At 42.1% G+C, this 20,472-nt stretch overlaps 1 protein-coding gene across 3 annotated transcripts in view; it reads right to left on the reverse strand.

Moving 5' to 3' along the window:
- abca7 (ATP-binding cassette, sub-family A (ABC1), member 7) overlaps positions 1 to 20,472 on the reverse strand; it is a 55,556-nt gene that overhangs the window by 7,749 nt on the left and 27,335 nt on the right. For all 3 annotated transcript variants that reach the window (XM_080431835.1, XM_080431834.1, XM_080431836.1), the window contains 21 exons: positions 20,182 to 20,435; positions 19,662 to 19,719; positions 18,358 to 18,560; positions 16,749 to 16,887; positions 16,214 to 16,359; positions 14,225 to 14,349; positions 13,674 to 13,772; positions 12,025 to 12,217; positions 10,733 to 10,827; positions 10,452 to 10,484; positions 10,081 to 10,186; positions 9,915 to 9,989; positions 9,380 to 9,549; positions 5,880 to 6,057; positions 4,859 to 4,974; positions 3,702 to 3,846; positions 2,736 to 2,859; positions 1,919 to 2,048; positions 1,134 to 1,260; positions 771 to 833; positions 461 to 567 (listed from right to left, as the gene is read on the reverse strand). In XM_080431835.1, the coding sequence (XP_080287961.1) occupies positions 461 to 567; positions 771 to 833; positions 1,134 to 1,260; positions 1,919 to 2,048; positions 2,736 to 2,859; positions 3,702 to 3,846; positions 4,859 to 4,974; positions 5,880 to 6,057; positions 9,380 to 9,549; positions 9,915 to 9,989; positions 10,081 to 10,186; positions 10,452 to 10,484; positions 10,733 to 10,827; positions 12,025 to 12,217; positions 13,674 to 13,772; positions 14,225 to 14,349; positions 16,214 to 16,359; positions 16,749 to 16,887; positions 18,358 to 18,560; positions 19,662 to 19,719; positions 20,182 to 20,435 (2,686 nt within the window). The remainder of the gene's footprint in view (positions 1 to 460; positions 568 to 770; positions 834 to 1,133; positions 1,261 to 1,918; positions 2,049 to 2,735; positions 2,860 to 3,701; positions 3,847 to 4,858; positions 4,975 to 5,879; positions 6,058 to 9,379; positions 9,550 to 9,914; positions 9,990 to 10,080; positions 10,187 to 10,451; positions 10,485 to 10,732; positions 10,828 to 12,024; positions 12,218 to 13,673; positions 13,773 to 14,224; positions 14,350 to 16,213; positions 16,360 to 16,748; positions 16,888 to 18,357; positions 18,561 to 19,661; positions 19,720 to 20,181; positions 20,436 to 20,472) is intronic.

The following is a 20,472-nucleotide window of genomic DNA, read 5'->3' on the forward strand; positions in this document are numbered from 1 at the left end:
AAATGAACTTGTCATTATTACATACTATAAAATAAAAATGTGTTTTGACTGCTTGGAAAATGTACAGTATCAAGATTCCTGTTTAGGTTCAGTCCAGGTTCAGTCAGATACAGTCGCATGAGGAGAATGTACCATGATTTTGTTCTTTATAACCTTTTTTCATTTATTCTGAAGGTTCAAGGTAATCTATATTGTTATGTCTTGTGTACGGACGGGTACATAAGAATAAAACATTTAGTTTAGCTTTGTTTAGCTTCTTACAGTAAAATAATAATGAACAAACAAAAATAATAATCAACTGTATGGAGTAGCAGCTGTACACCATTGTTGTCAGTAGAGGGCAGTGTGACTCTATAACTGTTGGCTCACTTTCTACACAAAAGTGAGCTATGTGACTCAACATGTAAGTTGTTAGCTTACTTTTGACACACTTCCTGTTTTCTATTTATATAATATATACCTGTGGTGGTTGAGGAATGCGTTTCCGTAGGTGACAGGTGTGTCTCCCGTCAGCATGCGGAACGTAGACGTCTTCCCTGCTCCGTTCACCCCCAGCAGACCAAAACACTGACACACACACACACACACACACACACACACACACACACACACACACACACACACACACACACACACACACACACACACACACACACACACACACACACACACACACACACACACACACACACACACAATTATGTGTACAAATGGGTTTCATTTGTAAAAGAATAAGAATGTTTACTGTATTTATTTAAAAATCTTCTCACCTCACCGCGGGGAATCCCCAGACACAGACGATCTACTACTGGCTTCCCACCAGCTTTATAGACCTGACAACACACATGACTGTCTGTTACTGACAAATACTCCACTTCAAACTGAATTAATTGTAGCTAAAAATGTGCATTGTTGGTCTGTTACTGACACTCATAAAGGTCTATGAATGGTAAATGGTGCATTTATATGTGTGTGTGTGTGTGTGTGTGTGTGTGTGTGTGTGTGTGTGTGTGTGTGTGTGTGTGTGTGTGTGTGTGTGTGCGTGTGCACGTGTGCGTGTGCGTGTGTGTGTGTGTGTGTGTGTGTGTGTGTGTGTGTGTGTGTGCGCGCGCATGCGTGTGGTGACACGTTACCTTGCTGAGGTCCATAACAGTAAGGATGTCACCGTTTGCTCGTCCTCCAGTCACCCTCTCTCTCTCTCTGGCAACATCCTCATCCTCTGGACCCAGAGGAGGCAGTCCCGCCTCCGTCCACCACGGCCTGTCCATCACACCACACCAACAGCATTACAACAGTGCTGGAACAGGTGCTCCATTTCTGTACTTAACCAGCTAAAACCCACATTGTCGAACGGAGTCCCTCAGGGCTCTATGCTAGTGTCTTTTCTGTTTTCTGTTATTGTGGGGAAAGTTTTCGCTGAAAATGACCGATTGATAAGCTGATGTGAAGCGTCCTTGTTGATCTGCTATTTTACACAAAAACACAATTTTACGTACACAATACGGATGCTGGAGATTAAGTGGTTATGTAAAAGTAGCAATACAACAATATAGATACTCTAGTACAATAACAGTCCTGTATTCAATATTTGACTTGAGTAGAAGTACAAAAGTATTGGCATCAAAATATATAAGTACCAACTTAAAGTTGTCAATCTTTTTGGAAAATAATAGATGCGAGATGCGATGCGTTGTGAGCTTGATGGTCTGCTCTTTTTTTCTCCAATAGACAAAGTATAAAATAGGTCTTAATTAGTTAATGTACAGTATGTTTTGTAATAATAATTGTAATCTAAAAAGTAACTTGTAACTAAAGTTTTCAAATAATTGTAGTGGAGTAAGAAGTACAATATCTGCCTCTGTGAAATAGAAATATACAGCATTGAAACATGAACATACATAATTAGCTCAGAACCTACTTGCAGCGGATGAAGAACCTGTACTGCAGCAGTATAGTGAAGATAAAGAAGATGAGGCCCTCGGCGGCCATGCAGAACAGGTTCTTTCCTACAAAGTCCCACTGCAGAGGGTCCAGGTCGGGTCTGGAGCCTGGTGGCACACACAGCAACACTCACTGTTATTCACCTACTGTATCATACTGTACATGTTGAAATGTAACCAAAATAGCTGACTTATGCGTTTGTGTGCTTGTAGATATGCTATTTTCACAAGCTTGGTAATGTTTTACCTACAGTATAATGACATGCCCAAAATAGGGACGCCAGGATGAAAGTGGTTAACCACATGAATCCTAGCGTCCCTATTCTGTGGTGAACATTCGGTTAAAATAGCGGGTCTGCAAGCTCACAGGGCTAGTGTAGAGCCCTGGAGGACCCAGGGGTTTACAAATCAGTGATACAAACATGAACAATGTGTAGCCCCACCACCTAAAACACTGGAGCCCGGGCCAGCTATGCAAGGCCTTAATGGTATATGCTCTACCAGGTGATCCCATACAATCCGTTAGTTGTAACACAATCCACTTTTGTCATTCTCCTGCAGTCATGTTTTAAAAAATGGGCTTCAAGCTTTTATATCTGCTACTTTTGATACTTTTGTGTGACGCTGCAGCTGTAGTATGATCAAGTAGGGGCGTTCATTTACGAAAAAACACAAAATGTTAGAATATGGAGATAAGAGGTTTCTGGCCAACAGCAACGACATACAGCCTTACTGCAATAGTCTCACAGTCACTTCACAAAGTTGTATTAGTACTAGTGGTATTAGTTAACTTACCCAGTCTCTGGAAGGCGTCAGCCATGGCCTGGTTCTTGGCCATGTCGATGAGGCCTCGGCCCAGACAGAAATGGGGGAAGATGAGGAAGACTTTCTTCAGGATCCTGTTCACCTCGTTGAGGTACTAGAGAGAAAACATACTGTTTTTAACAACACCCCATCACATGTAGCCGACCCACCCCAGCCACCGTGGAACCAAAGTCTCAGCAGATGCTGGATTAATTTAATAAGAGCTATAGCTAATAACTCTTTAATATTTCAAATATCACAATTGAGTGCAACCAGCCCTAAAGCAACTGTGACACTGAGCTAGCCTGGTTCCAGACCATAGACCCCGCCCACTCTCTGAGTGAGCTCCTCTTGGTCTGGTGTCATAATGTGAGCCAATGGCTTTTCACGGTCGAAGAAAAACCTGTCAAATCAGAGTCCGAGGTGGGGGTGGTCTAACGACAAGCCAATCAGTGAATATCTGCTAAAACAAGCTGTGCGATGACGTCAGATGTAGGCGGATCCGTGGATCTCTTGTGATTGGTTTAGGGAAATTTGAATCCCCTCCCCCTGGTAATCGCGGACACTGAAGCTAATGTCAGACTGAAGCTCCACGCAGCTTCAGGCTGATAATCAGGCTAACACTGAGCCATTACAAGAACTAATTTGAAGAATATAATAAATACATAATATATTTATACATGTTTTTAGTAAAATGCAGGCACAACTCTTCATGACCTATCTTACTTGTACATGGTCAAGACAATGAATAAGTGCAATGACTGCGGTTTTGTATCTTATTAAAATAAAACTATACATACAACAGGAATTCATATTTCCAAAACTTTTTTCTGCCTTTCCCAGACCTTTGAGGATGTTGAAAAACCAACAAATCAGTAAATTCCCATCTCTGTTTTTGGGCACAGTTAGGAGGAAGCTCATCTACCTGGTCTACAAACAGGAAGTGATCTCACGTACCTCGTCTACGAACAGCTCCAGGACGAAGGTGGCGATGCTGCCGTTGATTCCGATGAAGAGGTTGATGGAGGTCAGAAACACGTAGGCTGTGCTGGGAACGCTGAACAGAAAGGATGCTGGGTACATGAGGGGAGTGATGGACCACCTGGAACACATCATTATCACATTATTATCATCAACTCACCGCTTCTCTTCAAGCATCACTGATCCACAATTCAACCTGATGTCCCTATTTTAGGCATTACATTAAACAGTACATTACACCGAAAAGAGGAACCCTTTGGGGTAAGACTTTATATAAAGATCCAGTCTATGATACATTATAATGCAGTTATAATGCTTCATAACACTCTTTATAAGTGTTTGTAATTATGCATAACAACTTATAACACAGACTTCCTAACTAACTAAGTTAAGGTAGTTATAATGTGCTGTTCCACTGAGCTTATAATGCATTATGACCACTACTTATAATACGTTACAAATATTGTTATAAATTGTCATTCATGATTATAAACATTTATAACGAGTGTTATAATGCCTTATAAGCGCATTATAATGCATTATAGACCCGACCTTTAAGTAAAGTGTTACCCAACTCGGTATAGTCTCTTCTTTGACACACACATACAGTACACAAAAACATATCAACACATACGATTTATGTCCCCCACAAATGCTGAAAGTTATATTGAAAACCATGTTGTTTATAAGGAAAGCTTGTAGCTATTGTGAGCTTAATATAACAGATAATAAAGTACCTTCTTTTTTCTTTTTTTTTGCGTATTCATTTAGAACAGTGATCGGGCCGCTAGGTCAAAGGGGAGGGGTTATCAGATGATAATGAACACCCTCTGGCCAATCAGAAACAAGCATCATCCGTGGATAAAGAGGATAAAGCGGATGTGACGCCTCCTCCCCGCTTCCGTTTCATCTTTACAGTCGCGCAAATTTGTCCTAATATAAATCAAAACAATCGAGGCATATATAGCTTGCTGCTTATCAGAAATGGACATTCTAAAACATTTTTTAAAGACATTTAAAAATATATTTTGGTTAACAGAAATGACTGAAGATGACAGCTTCCGTTCTCAGCTTTCGGGATGTGTAGTTCCAGACTCTATATAGCATTCAGAGATTGTGGCAGCTCTCCTCACCCGTACAGAAGCAGCAGCAGAACCAGGGCAGGCAGATTTTTCTCTGAGACGTACGATTGCTGCTGGAACGCTATGAAGATCAGCACCACCATGGTGGCTGGAACCGTGTAGTTCAACTGGAACACAAACAGACAACCATCACACTGATAAACCAACATCATTGATTTTGTTTACCATTAAGACCTGAGCCCGATTCTACAAAGGCCTTCTAAATCAGTAGTTCTCAAACTTTTTCCTGCAAAGGAGGACCCCCAAAATGATATGTATTTGGCCGCGGACCCCCCCCATCTGAAAATGTTTTGTACCAGGGACCCCCAGAAGAGAGCATTTATATCAAAATAAAATGTATTTCTCAAAAAATTCAAAAATAGCAGATGTACAAGCTTGCAGCGTGGCACGAAGTGATGCGCTGTGAGCTTGTCTGCTATTTTTGAATAGCCAACGCTAACATCTAAAATGACACAGATGCTTTACCAGTTTTAATGGGTTAAGGCTTGAATCCCACTAGTGCCTCCCTAATTCATATCTTGTAACACAGCCACTACTCGACAAGAGCTGGACAACAAAAATGGTGCGACCCGGGTTCAAATTCCAGCAAAGGCACTGCCACCAGCTTGGTCTTGGCACCGGTTCAGCTGGGAGGGGAACTGGGCAAGATAGCGTGAGTCTGCATGCGTTACACTCTCCTGGTGAAACATCTCACTGTCAGGTGAAAATAAGTATCTGCCAGCTGTCTTTGTAAAATAGAGAGACCAGGTGCTGGTCGAAACATGTTGGCTTTAAACATTTTGTAGACAATAAAGTACCTTGATTTTACTCCCTCTCCACCGTAATTTTTTGAGTGCTTGGATCTTTCCTATTTTTCAAGTTTTGGCTCCCGTTGATCCTAGAAGCACCAATCTACGTTTTTAACTCAACTTTTATGTCCATTGAGCACCTGGTTGATCTCTCTCTCTCTCTCTAGAGAGAAATGTACCTCGTCTGATTGGTGTACGAGCTTGTCAATCAAAGCGTTGCGTACCATGTCCCAGGTGAAGTTGGCCAGCCAGTAGAGGATGGGTTTGACCCCGCTGACAAACTGCAGGTGTTTGGCTTTGCTGACGCGCTCCTCGATCAGGAAGAGGACGAAGCTGGCCGGGACGAAGGACATGGCGAAGATCACACAGATGGACACCAACACGTCCACTGACGTGGTCATCCTGAGACACACAAAGACAGACGTTAAGACACTGGACTCAATCTCTACCAACTACATAGCAAGATCTGGAGTATTAAACTAACTCTGAAAGTGGAAAAATTGAAAAGTAAGGGTCCAGAGTTTACTGTACTGTTACAGTCTTTAATACTAATACAACTAGGGTCAACATAGAACACATTCACTAGATATAGAGTACAAAAACAAGGTAATTCTTCCACCATTATCTTCCACTGAGTAGGTTTATGTAAAACTGTGTCTTTGTAGTACAAGCAGTGACCAGTAGAGTTATTGGCCCGGATTCATAAAGGGATTTACGACCATATTTTGTACGTACCGGCATTTAGGACAAATCCTACACCTGCAGTCGGATTCATAAAAGTTTTTTGTTCTGTGTTTTGTGCGTCAGGTGCGTACGTTCTCAGGTCAGCCCAGAGGCTGTCTTACCAGGGCTGAAATGTGCGTATGTCTTTAGAATGCTTTATTCTTCATGCCAAAATCAATTACAACAGTGGCAAACCTCAAATAAAATATATATGTGCCCAACATTTGTCAACACATATATATAAAAAATAAAAAATAAATGTCAAACGATGTATTGCTTGTAGCCTATGCATAATATAGACATGATGTAGATTCCACCGCTTTTTATTTATTTTCTAGGCTATGAGTTGCATTTAGAGCTGTGTTTGCCAGCGGGTCATCTCAGCGTGTGTCACGTAATAATGAAAATAGGCTATGATGCCTTAATGAAACTGCGGAGGGACTGACTTGCATCAGTGTCCGTGCCGCGGTATTAATTTGTAAAGCCGACTGTAGGCTACTGTATATTGATCACATGAACGCCACACACAACAGCCTAATAAATATTACCATCTGATGAGGAAACTAAAGTGGATGAAAGCTGTGTCCAGAAGATGATCCATTCCCCATTCCGACGTAGGACAGTGATATCCAAAATTAACTAATTTAATCAATAAGCTCAGGTCCATAATCGGATAGAAGCGTTCACTTGTATGCCCTGGATTTATTTTCAACATCATCTTTGTACCTCGGTAAAGGTGCGCTATGTTCATTAGAAAAGGCTCGCTTATATAATATCCTTTCCACGTTTTATTAGCCTTTTATTTGGTAATGGGGTTAAACCTTGTAAACTTCTTTATTCTCATTACACATGAAAGCATTTATTATGTGATCCGCTTCCAGACAGAACAGTACGTTGTCAAGGCGATGCGACACCGCATCTGTTAGCTTTGGACGAGGCGGAGTTGAACTTCAAACTTTCATCAGCGTTGCCAGATGTTGTGAGAGAAATAAGCAACCAGGTCTAGGAAAACAAGCCCAAAAGAAGCAACTGGCACTTAGGCCATTATAAGCACTGTAATTAAACCGTTGTGAGCTTGCAGATCTGCTATTTAAAAAAAAGATCTTGTAATAAAATGTGGAATATTTGGAAGATTTTTTTAACATTCTAACAACACAAATCTGCCTCCAGCTGGCACAAAACATGTTCAGATGGGGCTTATAGGGATAAATTAGCATACATATTAACTTGGGGGTCCATGACATAAAAATATTTGAGAACCACCTGTTAAAACAATTGAACAATTGTGAAGCAAGCCCAAATAACCAACTACACTTTAGAAACAAGCCCAAAAAACCGCACCCCACAGCTACCAATATTTACAAGCAACTTTACAGAAAAATAAGCCCAAATTCGCTTATAATAAGCGGACATGGCAACGCTGTTTAGCACGGTTCAGCACGGTGACGTTAAAGTTGGATGCTGTTGGACGCAGCCTTCCAGAGTAAATCATCACACCTGGTCATACGCACTGGTTGTACGCACGTCTCTGTGATATACGAACCCCTTTGGGAATTGCACGTCCGTTTAGCCCCTTTTCCATCACAGCTTAAGCACGACACTGTCCAGTACAGTCCAGAACCGCACCGCACCGCTTCAAAATGTCTTGCGTTTCCATTGCACAAAAGTCCCCACTCGCAAAATCCCCACCCTCCCCTCCCCTCCCCTCCCGAAGGAAATCAACGCCCCTTTCTTTAACACACCAACTTAGCCTCAGGCTACAGGGTTAGCCTAAATGCTAGCGTGTTTCCTCAGAGCTAGTTTGGCTCTTAAGTTATTATTTGGCCATGTTCACCCTGACTTTAATCTTCGCTATTGTTGGGAAGACCTGTGTGGTGTCTAAACACGTTGCCATCACTTATATAAAAAACATTATTAGCGTGTATTGTCGCACATTCATTGTTGCCAGGTTTAGCAGAAAAAAATAAGCAATCAGGTCTATGAAAACAATCCCAAAAGAAGCGACTATCTACGGCTATTTGAAAATAGCAGATCTACAAACTCACAACGTGTAGCGATGCGACGCATTGTGAGTGTGTGCATCTGCTATTTAAAAAAAATATATACATATATAATGTTGACAAATACATATTAATTTGGGGGTCCTTGACATGAAAATGTTTAAGAACCACTGGTTTCAACAACATATGAAACAAGCCCCAAATAATCAACTACATTTTAGAAACAAGCAATGGTGGAAAAAGTACTCAAATGTTTTACTTAAGTAAAAGTATCAATACTGCAACGTAGAAGCACTCTACAAGTGAAAGTCTGGAATTACTTGAGTAAAAGTACAAAAACTATTGGTATCAAAATGTACTTAAGGTACCAAAAGTAAGTACTAAAATGTTTGAAAATAGCAGATCTACAATGATGCGATGCGTTGTGAGCTTGTAGATCGGCTATTTTCAAATAGCCTAGGTATAAAATAGGGGTTAAGTGGTTAATGTATGTTTTATAATGTAATCATTTATATCTGAAAAGTAACTAGTAACTAATACGTTTTCAGATAATTGTAGTGGAGTAAAAGTACTACCAATATTTACAAGCAACTTTACAGAAAAATAAGCCCAATGTCGCTTATAATAAGTGGACATGGCAACACTGCTACCGTAGTGTTTACATTTTACAGAGACCTGAGTGGACAGACACAGCTGTGAGCCGACCAATCAGTAGCAGCACAGCTTTAGCCCCGCTTAGCCCAGCTCAGACCTACCCAAGACTGGGTACTTTTTAGGCACCAGTTTAGTACCACTTACACACCACTCTACCAACTTCATTGTAGTGGAAACCGTCGCTGTGGTGGGCGGTGTGGGGTGGGGCTAGGTAAGTCCATGTATATGGAAAGCCGCCTTTTGTGACTACCAAAATACGACCGGCCTTTACGAACTTTATTTACCCCATATTTACGACCCTCATTATGAATCGGGGCCATTGACTTCACCACTGGCAGTGCACTTACATGGCTATCTCAGTGAGTTGTTCCTTGGTGAGGTTGAGGGGGTGGTTGTACGCTGTGATCCCGTAGGACCTCCTGTCGGACCCTGGAGGCAGACTGGCCCTCAGGAGCCCGTTGTTCATCACGTTAACAAACGACACCATGGCGTGCCAGCCTTTGTTGTTGTACCACACCTGATGACAGCAGAGACAACAAGAGACTGAAGACAACACACACGCACACATAGAAATAAAAAAAGCATAACGGTCGCTGTCGGTGTAAACCTTGTATGTCCAAAATCGTTACTTTTCAGGAAATGGGGAAAAAGGAACCTGTGGATCTATGGATGTACCGGTAGTTATTATTTAAATACAAAAATAGCTAAATTACCTGAGATTGCAGATTGCAATTTTAGCTATTATTATGTGACACTCTTGTAGGGCATTAATTTACTAAAAACAGATAAAAAGGTTTCTGCACGACAGTGATGATATGCTGTACTTATACCCACACACATTGCACTTTAACACATGTGCACACATTAACATATTACTTATACCTTCACATTATTCTGACTGTTTAATCCCCCTAGAAACTCTGGGAGGCGATCCAGCAGGTGATCCAGTGAGCTGTTCTGTAAAGAAATCAAAGCAACAGTCAGAATGCGCTCTCACACAAACATCCTAAACACTGATGCAGGCAGCATCTACAGTCTCCTACTGTACCTCCGTGACTGAGTATCGGCTTCTGATCGAGGTGACAGAGTCCTGGATGAGATGCACCTGGGCTATGGTCTGTGTGGCGCTGCCCCCTAGGGAGAAACCACCGTATCTGCAACACACAACATGTGCTTTTTTCTAGTTGACCTTTCATGTGCTTTTTTCTACAAACTTCTAAATAAAGTATTCAATCAATCAATCAGCAGTTGGATAAAGCAGTGGTTCACGCACAAGCACGCAAGCACGCAAGCACACACACACACACACACACACACACACACACACACACACACACACACACACACACACACACACACACACACACACACACACACACACACACACACACACACACACACACACACACACACACTTACCGGAATTCATTCACCCATTTCTTGGTCTTCAGACTGTGAAAGTTAAGAGATGAGAGGGTGAGTCTCAAGAAATCTTTCTACATTTTTTATACATTTTCTCATAAATTAGTTTAGTTTAGTTGTTATGTCAATTCCCAATCCCACACACACGTGTAATCCTAGTCCTAGTGCTTTGAATCCATAATGTCAAAAAGTTAAGTAACAGATGCTAAACTAACAATGGTTTGCTCATGGGCACTACAGACTGCACGTGTGCTGTATTGACTTTCATTGAGACGCACCTTTTCTTGAGGATCTGAGGGTAGGTTTTAACCAGATAGTCAGAGATGTTCTGACCAGTCATATTCTGCAGAATGTCACCTGTCAGCCTCTTCATCTGAAAACAAACAAACAAACAAACAAATTAGCAACAGACATACATCTGTTATACATGTTTTGGTTCAGGAAAAGGGTGACAAAGGCACTCAAAAATACTCATACTATACAGCAATACAATATAAAAGATTCAAAAGTTGCAATGCCAATTTGCATTCATTGGATATCTGTAGACGTGTAGCCACTAGTCTACCTGCACACACAATGCATGTTCATATGAAACACACAACCTTGATGCCTGTGATGAGTGGGTATTTCTTGTTTCAAAACACCATGCGCCAAACCTATTTGTGACAGGGTCTGATAGTAGAATGTGCCGCAAGTAGCCAAACATGAAATCACACAAATCAAGAAAATTGTTTATTTTCTTTCTTTCATATTAAACAAGTTTAAATGGCGAAGAATCCACTCAATATTACAGATTTTAGGATCACTAATTAGTTATAATTTGTCCTTAAACTAGTAACTGCTGTGAGAGTTGTGAGATAACACAGATCTTTGACATGCTTTTTGTCATGTTCTTGATTTCGGGTTTAACAACATTGAAATAAGTATACTATCTTCTTCAACTATTTTCATATTTCTATGTATGACAAATCAAGCTTAAAATCTGAGGACAAAAAAATACCTTTTAAGTTCAAGAACCCCCAGTTTGGTATGTCATGGACCCCCATAACTCTGTACAAATGGTTCCATTTGGAGTTACATACCTGTAAGGGTCCATTTTGTTCCTAACTATCAATCATTTAGCTTGAAACCCCTACAAGGACCGATGATAACCACTGCCCTACAGTACATGTGGCACATTATTTCAGACACTGTCACATTAGTTAAAAACTATTTAATGAACCCATTCAAAACACCGCAGAGAAAACAATGGCTGCCGTTCCATTTTTGTCGGCTGCACTCGGTTCCATTCGGTTTCACTCGAACTCGCTACACGGACACGGACGCGCACGGACGCGCACATGCGTGTGTTTCATTTACGTCCCGGACACCCGGATGTCAAAACATAAATAGTAGGGAAAATACGGATTTCAGAAAGAGGACTGTGTTTCAATGCAGGAAAACACCCCAGCATCATTATATAGTGGCTGATAGAGGGGAAAAAATGCAAAATATATATATATAAATATTTTTTAATTTAGGCTTAAAGTTACCTAGAATCCTTTTAATAAGGTGGTCTTATAATGCTGACCTGTGGAGGCGGCAGTCCTCCGGCCCCCAGGGGGCAGTCAGGCAGCATCCTGCGCACCTCCTCGGTGCTACACAGGCAGTCCGGAGATGGCTGTTCCTTACTCCAGTTGCCTCTGTTGAACATCTGCCAGGTGGTGTAGGGGACCTGAGGACGCATGAACATGCCTCCCCGCACCACCTCGCACTGCGGATCCCTGCAGGGAAACATTATATTGTGGTTGTTGGGCAGAGACCTCCTATTTCCATATAGTTTCTTGTAAATGAATGCCCTACTTGATCGTACTACAGCGTCACACAAAAGTAGCAGATCCACAAGCTCGAAACGTAGCGCGAAACGCGGCGCGTTTTGAGTTTGTAGATCTGCTGCTTTTGCTATTTTTGCTATTTTTGGACATATGAGGTTTCCACTCGACAGAGGCGATATTGTAGCTGGGAAACATAATCGCTAAGCTCCAAGTCACAATGGAATATTTCACTGTCTCGACACGTACACGTTGATGGTAGCTGCAGAAGTGTATTACTTTTACAGTGTTTTACTTGTCAAGAAACTTTAGCTTTAAAATAAGTTGAACTTGGATGCACTGAAGTTTTTAGGTAGAACTGATGAAAGTGATGTTCTGACCTTCCTATGTGGATTTACTATGTTGAATTTACCTTATGCGGACTATCTTCCTATGTGACCCTACCAAATCTTTCTAGTGCTGTACCTCATGTACTGCACCTGCTGCTGTCTTTTTAACCTGCACTTTGTGTCTAACCTCTTGTACTACATACCTGCTACCTTTTTCACTTTATGTCTAACCTCATGTACTACATACCTGCTACCTTTTTCACTTTATGTCTAACCTCATGTGCTACATACCTGCTACCTTTTTCACTTTATGTCTAACCTCATGTACTACATACCTGCTACTTTTTTCACTTTATGTCTAACCTCATGTACTACATAACTGCTACTTTTTTCACCTTATGTCTAACCTGCTACTTTTTATGCTATAAATTAGATTTTAGATTTGTCTTTTGACCCGTTTCTTTTCTACAGTATGTTGTCTCCTTGCTCTCCCTCTCTCCCCCCCCCCCCCGTTCCTGAAAACTATGACTAATGGAGCTTGCACAAAAAAAAGGATTTCACCCACTTCTTTACACCTGTAAAACTGTGATGTGACAATAAAGTTGCTGTGATTGTTTTCACTAGTAAACCCAGCATGGGCAAATTCTCCTTCTACACCACGGCCACCGAGATATGGAATAGCCTAACCCCATCCCTCAAAAATGCAGTTCGTTGGGCTCATTCAAAACAGCCCTAAAAACTCATCTTTCTGGAGGCCATAAGAGGAGGTAGTACCAGTTTCCCTGTAGACAGATGACCCCCATCCCCCCTTTTTTTGTATATACTTTTATTTTATTTTTCATGATGCTTTTTTTGTACATAGTGGTATTTTTTCTCTGTTTTTTATGTTGATTTGAACTGTTTGGTTGCTATTATATATGTCTATGAAATTAATTCAAGGACCCCAACGGAAACAAGACCGCAAGGACTTTTTTGGTCGGACCTTTTAAACAAAAGTATTATAAATGTAACTGTGTTATTTTACATTCTTTTGCCTAATAAAATTTTTGTGCGGTTCTCTTTGTCATTCTTGGTCTTACGTGCTGTTGTCTTTCTCCATGCAGTGAGTTCCAAAGCCAGGCCTGTCCAGTAGCGCTTCCAGCAGGCTCTCTATTGCAGGATTCCCTGGGGCATCGTTACTACAACATAAAACCAATGGTAGAAAGTAACTAAGTACATGTACTCAAGAAGTACTGTACTTAAGTACAATGTTGAGGTATTTTTTTACTTTGCTGGAGTACTTCCACATTTTCAATACTTTTACTTCTACTACACTACATCTCAGAACCAAATATTGTACTTTTACTCCACGTACTTTAAACACATTTTGATGCCACAAGTAAATTTTGAATACCGGACTTTCACTTGTAACAAGTGTATTTCTACCTTGTGGTATTAATACTTTTACTTAAGTAAAACATTTCAGTACTTCTTCCAACACTGCATAAAACCAGACGTTTGTTGTCATTCATAAAAAAAAAAATATATTTTAAACATTATCATATGACGGTGTCGAGCGAAAATAGACAATATACAAGCTCACAACGTGTCACATCGTGATGTGATCTTTTTGGCAAGGCATTGTGTCTACCTGAAGAAGGTGTACTGGTCGCCATACATCCGTGGTTGAAGCTTCAGGGCGGGGTACTTCCCAAACGGGGGAACGATGAGGCTGAAGAGCAGAGCCACCAACACGAAGACAGCAGGTAGGACAATCTGTAGGACAGCAACGTGAAGTTACAGCTCACTGATACAGGACAACAACATGGAGTCACAGCTCACTGATACAGGACAACAACATGGAGTCACAGCTCACACTGATACAGGACAACAACATGGAGTCACAGCTCACTGATACAGGACAACAACATGGAGTCACAGCTCAATGATACAGGACAACAACATGGAGTCACAGCTCAATGATACAGGACAACAACATGGAGTCACATCTCAATGATACAGGACAACAACATGGAGTCACAGCTCAATGATACAGGACAACAACATGGAGTCACAGCTCAATGATACAGGACAACAACATGGAGTCACAGCTCAATGATACAGGACAACAACATGGAGTCACAGCTCACTGATACAGGACAACATGGAGTCACAGCTCACTGATACAGGACAACATGGAGTCACAGCTCACTGATACAGGACAACATGGAGTCACAGCTCACTGATACAGGACAACATGGAGTCACAGCTCACTGATACAGGACAACATGGAGTCACAGCTCACTCTGATACAGGACAACATGGAGCCACAGCTCACTGATACAGGACTACATGGAGTCACAGCTCACTCTGATACAGGACAAAATGGAGTCACAGCTCACTCTGATATCATACAGGACAACATGGAGTCACAGCTCACTCTGATACAGGACAACATGGAGTCACAGCTCACTCTGATACAGGACAACATGGAGTCACAGCTCACTGATACAGGACAACATGGAGTCACAGCTCACTGATACAGGACAACATGGAGTCACAGCTCACTCACTGATACAGGACAACATGGAGTCACAGCTCACTGATACATGGTCAAACATGGTCAGCAGCGCTGAAAACATGCAACTTATGCATAGTTACACTGTGATGGATCATACCAACGTGTTCTCACCCCTAATCCTTGAGTTCTTGTATTGAAAATACAATATTTGAGTTCACAGTATTGTCCAAGCTAAACATTCAAGTCTGTCTTCTGTTCATTCTCTTGGTGTTCTTTTCTCTCTCTCAATTTCTCTCTCTCTCTCTCTCTCTCCCTCTTGCCCTCCACTCTCTAGTTTGAAAATTAGATAACTAAATTGTAATTCTGATGTGTAATTATTGATTTGGTTTATTATGTATTATTTATTATTTTATTTCTTTTTTGTGTCAGCATGTTGGCACTGGAAATATTGTTTAATGTGTCTGAATAATCCCGTAAGGGATGGGCTGTGAAAAGCAGCCGGACACGAAAATAAATCATTCATTCATTCATTCATTCGATACAGGACAACATGGAGTCACAGCTCACTCTGATACAGGACAACATGGAGTCACAGCTCACTCTGATACAGGACAACATGGAGTCACAGCTCACTCTGATACAGGACAACATGGAGTCACAGCTCATTCTGATATCATTCAGGACAACATGGAGTCACAGCTCACTGATACAGGACAACATGGAGTCACAGCTCATTCTGATGCAGCAGTGTTTTCAGGCCGCAACCCCCCAAAATAATCATATTTTTCCACCCTGACAAGCACTTGGAATTGTAGGAGTTGAGGCATTATATTTAGTTTGACTCGTTTCCACAGATAATTATTGTGAAAATAGCCGATCTACAAGCTCACAACGCTTTGTGTTGCAAGGTGTTTTTTCCCCCTCTTTCTTATGTAATATTTGACCATTTGGCCAATATTTTATATTGGCCACATATTTTATATACAGTATACAGATCTGTGCATCCAGTCATTTAGCTGTCTTGTATCTTTTCTTGCACACTTTTTACACATAACAGTGGGCAGGTATGTTTGGAGAAAGACTTTGTTTGGTAGAACTCTTGTTGTTAGCGTTTCCTACCTGAGCAAAAAATCCCCTGCGACTGCGTCGAGCATACAGCCAGCGCTTGATGAATAGAGCTCGTAACTGCTGCCAAGTCAACCACCATCCAGTCAGGGGGGCTCCGCCATGTCCATCCCCGCTCAGCGGGTCTGTCTCCTGGGGCTCTAGATTAGGAAAGACCCAGACCATAGCAAAGGAGGTAGGCCAAGATTGGAGGAGACATGGGACATTGGTTAGTTATAGATGTTTCAGAATGATGGTGATGATTTCTTTTTTTTGGGCAGGTTAGAAGTGCTCATGTGACACTAAAGGTACCTTTCTTGTGAAGTCTTTTCCTTCCTGGCAGCAGTGTAGAAATAAAAATAAAAATAAAGAAATGGAAACACATGGAGTAGTGCCATTCAGTGGTAAGAGTGTGTGTGTGTGTGTGTGTGTGTGTGTGTGTGTGTGTGTGTGTGTGTGTGTGTGTGTGTGTGTGTGTGTGTGTGTGTGTGTGTGTGCGTGTGCGTGCGCATGCGTGTGTGTGTGAGAGTGAGTGTGTGTGCGTACGTACCAGGCTCTGGTTCTTCGGTCACCTCTCTCCGAGCTCTCTGCCCAGCCGGATGCTCCTGTCCCTGGGATGTGCTGGCGTGTTCTGGGCTCTGTGCCGGTTCTGCATCCACTCCCGTCTCCTCTGCCACACGCAGAAAGATCTGCATGCAAACATTTGACATTTCAAATGTAGACGATATTCCTTGAAGATCGGATGACCCACGTTTATCTCATCTAGCTACAGTAAGTAATAATGACAGAAATTGCATTAAAGGTACATTCTATAAAGCTGGTTTCAAACCCGGGTCCCCAACACAATTGCTGACATTTTTACCACTGGGCTTATAGAGCCTGCCTGCTTGCTCAGGGGAGAAATCACTTGTCAACCAGTAGTGGTCAAACCAGACCACAGGATCGAAATGTCTCCATAGAAGAGCAGGGAGACCAAATAAAATCACAGCAATTGTGTAAGTTATATTGCACCGTATTATCATACTCTGCCATAAAGATTGGTCAAAAACTAAAAAGTTACATGGTGAAGTCAAGAATAATTACAGTGAAATAAGGCATTAAAATCACATCAGGCTAAATAGAGAACTGGTTGAAACTGTGTGTATTAAAATAGCTCACAATGCGTCACATTGTGACACGTTGTGAGCTTTGGCTCAGTTTCAATTTTGTTGTACGATAAACTATATACAGGGCTTAAGTAGTTAACTAAGAAATTAAGGTCAATGAATGGACAGTAGTGAATGACAGACATACAGACAGACAGACAGACAGACAGACAGACAGACAGACAGACAGACAGACAGACAGACAGACAGACACATCTGCGGTCAGTTCATGACCCCTTGACTCCCTATGAGGAGGTCAGGGAAGCACCAGGCGGTGCCAAGCTGGAGGTGATTTATCAGTCTCTATCTGCCGCTAATCTTGGTGAATATAATCCCATTACAGCACACAGACCATCCACAAATACACACATCTCCTGCTAATCTGAGGCTGAGCTGGATGAGACAGCACACACACACACACACACACACACACACACACACACACACACACACACACACACACACACACACACACACACACACACACACACACACACACACACACACACACACACACACACACACTGAACTGGCAAAAGCTTGTACACACAAAGATTCACACGCATGCATGCTGTAGGTTCCATGTGATACTTATAATAGAAGCAAAGCCCCTTCATACACAGAGAGTGAATGTGATGCTGCCCTTTAGCAAGGCATGGTATTGTCACCTAATCACTTAAAGTGCGGCAGATAACAACCTTCCGGACGTCCGCGAGATAACAGCTTGTAATTGTAATTCTCAGACGTGGTGTATGGTCACAGGTTTGATCTCCACACAGCACACTGGGGCATACATGAACAACACGCACATATACTGTATATACAGCATATACACACACGTATAATCATAATATAATATATGGCCGCGCTTCGAGCTTGCAGATCTGCGACTTTTGGCGCTTTTGTGTGACGCTGTAGTGTGATCAAGTAGGGCGTTAATTTACGAAGAAACACAAAAAGTTAGAATATGGAGATAAGAGGTTTCTGCCCGACAACAACGATAATAAAGGTCACCTCCTCCAGGGTGCTGTCAGAGATGCCGTAGCTGACGAGGCCCAGTTCTCCCAGCCTCTGGTCCAGTTCTCCCAGGAACAGAGCCAGGCTGCTGTCCTGGGCTGCAGTCTGGGGCAGGTTCAGCACCGCCTCCCTGCCCGCCTCCTCCACCAGCCGAGCCCCCGGGATGAACCGCTGGGCCAGAGACAACAACGCAGCCACGTCTACAGCAATGGAGACAAATTCATTCATTACAATTTACAATTTAGGCATTTAGCAGACGCTCTTAATCCAGAGCGATTTACAGTAAAGCAAGGTAAACAGAAGATATTACATCAAATGCATAGAAATAGTCATCTAGGATCATAGGTAAACCAAGAACCTATCATCAGTCTAAAACAATATAACATTAAAAATATATAATCTGTACATTGAAACTACATAGGATGCCAGGTCAACAAATGAACCTGGCATCCTTCTACATAACATGCTATCTAAATTACATTTTAACCTTTGCATAATTAACAAATTATTTAACCACTTCCAACCTGATTTGCCTATTTTGGCCATGATATTATAGGTGAAGGTTTTCATTTTCATAACTATTTAGAAATGTTCAGAAATAGTGACAGTAGCAGATCTACTGTACAAGCTCAACTAAGTTCAATAAAGTATAGCCTAATAGGGCTTAAATGGTTATAGGAGCATTTTCAACCTCATCTTCATATAATTGGCCCTCACTAACGATCATTATAATATGGCACAATGTCCCATCTACTCACTCTGTGTCTCATTGGTGGGCTGTGGACAGTTCAGAAACCTGGCTACCAGTGACATCATCGATGGGGATTTCCAAGCTAATGGAAATTACTTTCTCTCTTCCTGGAAAGCAGGTTTCTGAACGGTCCACAGCCCTCCTCTAAAGACACAGAGTGAGTAGACAGAAATGGTGTCGTCTAATAATGAGCATTAGTGAGGACCTTAAAGTGGATCTTTAAGCCCTTATCCTACTATCCTACTATAAAATGAAGAAACCTCTGTCTGCCTGGAACCATGTTTTCTCCTCCTTGGGTTGACCAATTGGTCTGAACTTGCACACGGGCGTTGACCATATTATGAAGACAGTGACAAAGCCAATTTTTCACATTTTCACCAAATTTAAGCTGTTTATTAGCGTTTTTGCGAACGGTCCTCACAGACTATGGGATCAGTCGTCGTGGTTGCAGTCCAATAGCCCGGATGGAGGGTGGGTGGAAATGACGGGGCATGGACTAGTTTCAATGTATTCAAGGACATGGTGGAGGTAAGGTGGAGACCTACAGTACCTGATCCGTTCTCCTCGCTGCCCAGTCCTGTGTCCTCACTCATGGACGAGTCACTGTCCTGAAACAAGGAGAGACTCATGAACACGAACGCTAGCGACCCTATTCTGCGAAAATAGCCAATCTACCAGCTCACAACGCGTTGTGTTGCGATGCATTGTGAGCTCAGGCCTATTATAGATCCCTGGGGGAATCCGGGTAACAAAGTAGGCTATGTAGGGTTTAAGTCACTGGTTCTCAATGTGGGGTCCAGCTAAATGATTGATACTTAGGAACCAAATTGACCCTTATGGGTCTATAAATCTGAGTGTGTACAAATGGAACCATTTGGTTCCATTTGTACACTCTCAGAGTAAAAAAAAAACACAGAGGATTTTACAGTGTAGATTGGGGTCCCAGAGATAAAGAATTGTATCAAATGGGTGGCCTAATGTATATAAAAACTGGGGGTCCTTGAAATGAAGAAAGGTTGAGAATCGCTGGTCTAAATGGTTAAAACTAAAGCTCCATAAATAAATGGTACCTTGAGAGGTGGTACTTTGCTGGTGTTACTGGTGCTGGCGCTGATGTTGGTGCTGGTTCTGGTGCTGCTGGGTGTGGTGCTGGTGTCCGGGCCCTCTCTCCTCACCACCGTCAGGTAGTAGCCCGTGCCCAGGTGGGCCTTGAGGAAGAGAGGCGAGCCGCAGCAGCACAGCGCCCCCTGGGAGATGATGGCGATGCGGTCGCCCAGCAGGTCCGCCTCGTCCATGTAGTGGGTGGACAGGATGATGGTTCGATCTGACCGCAGGGAGGGAGAGGGAGAATGAAGCTAGAG

The sequence above is a fragment of the Gymnoscopelus braueri genome (genome assembly GCF_963280865.1).
Source record: "Gymnoscopelus braueri genome assembly, chromosome: 6".
Classification (NCBI taxonomy): domain Eukaryota; kingdom Metazoa; phylum Chordata; class Actinopteri; order Myctophiformes; family Myctophidae; genus Gymnoscopelus; species Gymnoscopelus braueri.